The following is a 5,000-nucleotide window of genomic DNA, read 5'->3' as shown; positions in this document are numbered from 1 at the left end:
CTCTCTCTCTCCTTTTTTCTTTCTCTCTCTCTCTCTCTCTCTCTCTCTCTCTCCTTTTTTCTTTCTCTCTCTCTCTCTCTCTCTCACTCTTTTTTCTTTCTCTCTTACTTTCCCCTCTCTCTCTCTCTCTCTCCTTTTTTCTTTCTCTCTCCACCTTCCTCCCTCTCTATCTCTCTTTCTATCTCCCTCTCCCTCTCTCTCTGCCTCCCCTTTCTGTCTCTTCCGTCTTTCGCTCTCTCCCCCTTTCTCTCTCTCTCTCTCTCTCTCTCTCTCTCTCTCTCTCTCTCCATCTCTCTTTTCCTCGTTCTCGTTCTCCATTCGTCTCTGTCCACATTTTTTATCGGTCTCTCACATGCACCTCATTTGCATCTCTCTCTTCTCTCTCTACGTCTTCCGTTCGTTTCCTCTCTCGCTTATTTATCTGTTCTTCTCTGTCTATCGTTTTATTTGTCTGTCTGTCAATCTGTCTATTCGTCTGTCTGTTAATTTGTCTGTCTGTCTGTCTGTGTATTTGTCTGGCTGTCTATCTGCCTCTGTCTGTCTGTCTATCTGTCTCTGTCAGTCCGTCTATTTGTTTTCCTGTCTCCCTTTCTCTTTCTTTATCGCCCTTCTCTCTGTCTGTCTATCAGCCTGTCTATCTGTCCATCCTTCCTTCTGTCACTCGGTGCGTTGCTGAGCAGATGTTTGCAGGTGTGTCTTTGGCGGCAGATGTCTTATTTTTAGCCCCCTCCCCCCCTCTCTCGCTCTCTCGCCCTCTCTCGTTCTTTCTTTCTTCTTCTCTCTCTCTATTTATTTTCTCTCTCTCTCTTTCTATCTATTTCCTCTCTTTCTCTCTATCTATCTATTTCCTCTCTCTCTCTCTCGCCCTTTCTTTCTTTCTCTCTATATATATTTATTTCCTCTCTCTCTCTCTATCTATCTATCTATTTCCTTTCTCTCTCTCTATCTATCTATTTCTTCTCTCTATGCCTGTCTCTCTCTCTCTCTCTTTCTCTTTGTCTCTCTTTCTCTCTCTCTCTCTCTTTCTCTCTCTCTCTCTCTCTCTCTCTCTCTCTCTTCTTATTTAATATTCATTGAGACATTTTTCTGGTTCTTTGACGATTTTCCCACTTTCAGCTTGTTCTTATACATATTTTTCCCTTTTTTAACCGTAATATGTCCATTGTCCGTCGCTTTTACATGACAGTTTATGCAAATTAGATCACTAAGGATACTGTTTATCTTCCGTTTGGGAAAGAGATCGGCTCGGATAGAAAAAAAAAAAAACTTCAAAAACAATACTGAAAAAAGTGTAAAAAGGCGAAAGGAAGTTGCATCCGCCATCTTTGTTTCAAGTAACGGAAATTCAAAATTATTTCTGTGACAGTTAAACGTGGTTATTTGCTGTTATCGCATACGAAGGAGAAGAAAATAGGAGAGCAGAAGACAGTGGCTGGCGTTTAAAACCCCTTTACGAAATCTCATTCCAAAAGCATCAAGGATTTAGTCCAAATTCCCACTTTTCGGACAAGGCGCGAATCCGCATGCAAAATGGGTATCCAGCGTCGCTTAGACGAACGGACGGCGGTTTCCGTATTCAAGTTTTGCATTCATTTTGTAATCCGGCAGTATCCTCGTGTATCCGGACGGATTTACTTTAATGGTTTTGTGACACTTTAATTAATGGATTGGGACGGAATTCATGATGAGAAGGGAAACGGACGGAGAAAATAATCAGCTGACTTGTCCTTCCCGCCAATAAAGGAGCCGCCATCTTTGTTTTTTTTTTCTTCGTCACTGAGGATGACTTTTTTTTCTTTTTAAACAAATATTATGATTGCTTTTACATTTATTCATTACTCCCCCTAAACATCATCGTGTTTTACTTATTCCACGGCGTTTTTAGCGGTTATTCTTAGCCATTTAATCAAGATTTTACGTTTATTCTGTTTTATTATTATCATTTTTTTTGGCGTGATGTAGATTACAGTGTCAAGTCATCTGTCATAATTTTCCCTTCTGTCTCGACTATTTGTTTATGTTAATTACATGTCATAAAATAAAACAAAGGTATCATTAACATTGCTGACATCAACTAGAGGTGAGAAAGATGAAGATAAGAATTATGTAAACAACAAATGAATACATTTTCATATTATATATTATAACAATAATGATAATGATAATGATGATGGAAATACAATGAAAGTGATGATAACAATGAAAAATAATACTTTTAATGATGGTGACAACAACAATAATGACAATGGTAATAGAAGATGATGACAATGATTATGACATTAATAATGATAATAATAATAGTAATAGTAAAATAATAATAACCCAAATATTGATAAACAGATAATGATAATGATGATGATAACATTGATAGTAACATGATAGTATTAATGATAATAATGATAACGATGATCATGATAATAGCAATAATAATGATAATGATAACAATAATGATAACAATGGTAATGATAATTAAAATCATTATGATAATACAATAATGATGATAATGATAATGGTGATAACTATCATTACAATAATGATTATAAGTAATGATAATGATAATGATAAAATTATGTGAGTAACGATAATAGTAATAATGATGATGATGATGATGATAAGGATAATAATGATGATAATAATAATAATAATAATAATAATAATAATAATAATAATAATGATAATAATAATAATAATAATAATAATAATAATAATAATAATAATAATAATAATAATAATAATAATAATGATAATAATAATAATAATAATAATAATAATAATAATAATAATAATAATGATAATAATAATAATAATAATAATAATAATAATAATGATAATAATGATAATAATAATAATAATAATAATGATAATAATGATAATAATAATAATAATAATATTAATAATAGTAATAATAATGATAATAGTAGTAATGATAGTAATAAAGATGATAATGATAATAATAATAACACTGATAATGATAACAATAACAATCAGAATGATAATGATGATGATAATAAAGATAATAATAATGATAATAATGATAATAATTCTGCTTCTTCCAACCATCCTCCACTCCCTCTTTCACCTCCTCCTCCCTCTCCCCCTCCTCCTCCTCCTCCTCCCCTCCTCCTGCCTCCTCCTCACCATCTCCTTCCCCCTACCCTCCTCACTCTCCCCATCCTCCCCATCCCCCCATCCCCCTCCTCTCCTCCCTCCCCTTCCTCCACCTCCTCCCTTTCTCTCTCTCCCTCTCCTCCCTCCTCCTCCTCCTCCCCCATCCCCCTCCCCATCCCCCCTCTCTTCTCCCCTCCTCCCCCTCCCCTCCTCCTCCTCCTTCCCCTACTACCCCATCCCCCTCCTCCCTCCTCTCCCTCTCCCTCCTCTCCTCCTCCTCTCCCTGCCTCCCCCCTCTCCTCACTCCCTCCCCCTCCCCCCATCCCCTCCCCATCCCCTCCTCCTCCTCCCTACCCCTCCTCCTCCTCCCCTTCCTCCTCTCCCTCCCCCTCTCCTCCTTCTCTCCCCCTCCTCCTCCCTCCCTCCTCGTCCCCCTCTCCCACTACCCCTTCCTCCTCCCTACCCCCTACCCCTCTCCTCCCCACATCCCCCTTCCCTCCCCCCCTCCCCATCCCCCTACCCCCTTCACCTCCTCCCCCTTCCCTCTCCTCCCTCCTCCCTCTCCTCCCATCTCCCCTCTCCCCCTACCCTATCCTCCTCTCCTCCTCCTCCTCTCCTCCTCCCTTCCTCCTCTTCCTCCTCCTCCTCCTCCTCCCTCCTCGTCCCCCTCTCCTCTCCTCCACTACCCCTTCCTCCTCTCCTCCTCCTACTCCTCTCCCCTTACTCCTCCCAATCCCCCTCTCCCTCTCCTCCACCTCCTCCTCCCTCCTCCCCTTCCCCTTCCCTCTCCCTTCCCTCTACCCCTTACCCATCCCCCTCCTCCCTCCCCATCCTCCCTCTCTCCCTCCTCTCCCACCTCCCCCTCCTCCCCATCCCTTCCTCCCCTGTCCCCCCCCCCCCCCCCTGTCCCCCCCGTAGCATCTTCATCACGACCTTCGAATTTCTCAATGAATTCTAATCTTGGTCTTGAGGCGACTTGACTTCCGGTTGCGAGAGAGAGGAGAGGACAAACATTCCTTCCTTTTATCTTGTGTTTTCTTCTGCTTCTTCTTTACCTTTTTTTTCTCCTAGTCTTTTTATTCTTCCTTCTTCTTTATCTTTTTTTTAGTCTTAGTCTTCTTCTTCTTCTCCTCTTCTTCTTTTTCTTTTTCTGTTTTCCTCTTCGTCTTCTTCTTCTTGCTCCTCCTCCTCTTCTGCTTCTTCTTTTCTATTCGTATTTTTCCTCTTCGCCTTCTTCTTCTTTCTCCTCCTTCTTCTTCTCTTCCTCCTCCTCCTCTTCTTCTTCTCTGCTCCTCCTCCTTTCTTCTCCTTTCTTATTCTTTTTTCTTCTCTTCCTCCTTCTTAAGTCGTCTTCTTCTTCGTCTTGTTCTTGTTCTTTTTCCTCTTCTTCTTCTTCTTCTTCTTCTTTCTCTTTTTTCTCTTCTTCTTCCGGTCGTACATTCTTTCATTCATAAAAATTCAGGGTTTCAAAGGAGTGAAGGAGGGTTGGGGGGTGGGGGAGGGGGTGGGGGGTGAGATGAATGGGGGTAGGGGAAAGGGGATGAGGAGAATGAGAGAGGGTGAGGGAGTGGGGGAGGCGAGAAGAGGAGAGGGGAGTGGGTGAAAAAAGAGAGTAAGAGAAGGGAGGGAGGTGGAGGGGGGGGTGATGGGGGATATAGAGAATCTCCCCCCTTACCCTCCCCCCATTCCCCCTGTTCCCCCTTCTCCAACCCTCCTCCCTCTCTCCCTACTATGTCCCATTACACCCTAATAATCCTCTTCTCATCCTCCCTCCTCCCTCTTCCCCTCCTTCCCCCTTCCCCCTTCCTACCCCTCCCTCCCCCCTCCTCCCCATCCCTCTTCCCCTCTTCCCTTCCCCATCCCCCCTGCCTCCCCCTCTGGCCCCACTTCCC

General features: G+C 42.3%; 1 protein-coding gene across 1 annotated transcript in view; it reads left to right on the top strand.

Annotated features, from left to right (window-relative positions):
- The window catches only part of LOC138859752 (octapeptide-repeat protein T2-like), a gene marked incomplete at its 3' end in the record, with an annotated part of 24,566 nt that extends 21,743 nt beyond the window's left edge, over positions 1 to 2,823 (top strand). The window contains exon 6 of the mRNA XM_070115808.1: positions 2,766 to 2,823. Within this exon, the coding sequence (XP_069971909.1) occupies positions 2,766 to 2,823 (58 nt within the window). The remainder of the gene's footprint in view (positions 1 to 2,765) is intronic.
- Positions 2,824 to 5,000: the final 2,177 nt, after the last annotated feature.

This window comes from Penaeus vannamei, chromosome 38 (genome assembly GCF_042767895.1).
Source record: "Penaeus vannamei isolate JL-2024 chromosome 38, ASM4276789v1, whole genome shotgun sequence".
Classification (NCBI taxonomy): Eukaryota; Metazoa; Arthropoda; class Malacostraca; order Decapoda; family Penaeidae; genus Penaeus; species Penaeus vannamei.
Note: the sequence above shows the minus strand (reverse complement) of the source record. Positions and strands in the feature narration are given on the sequence as shown.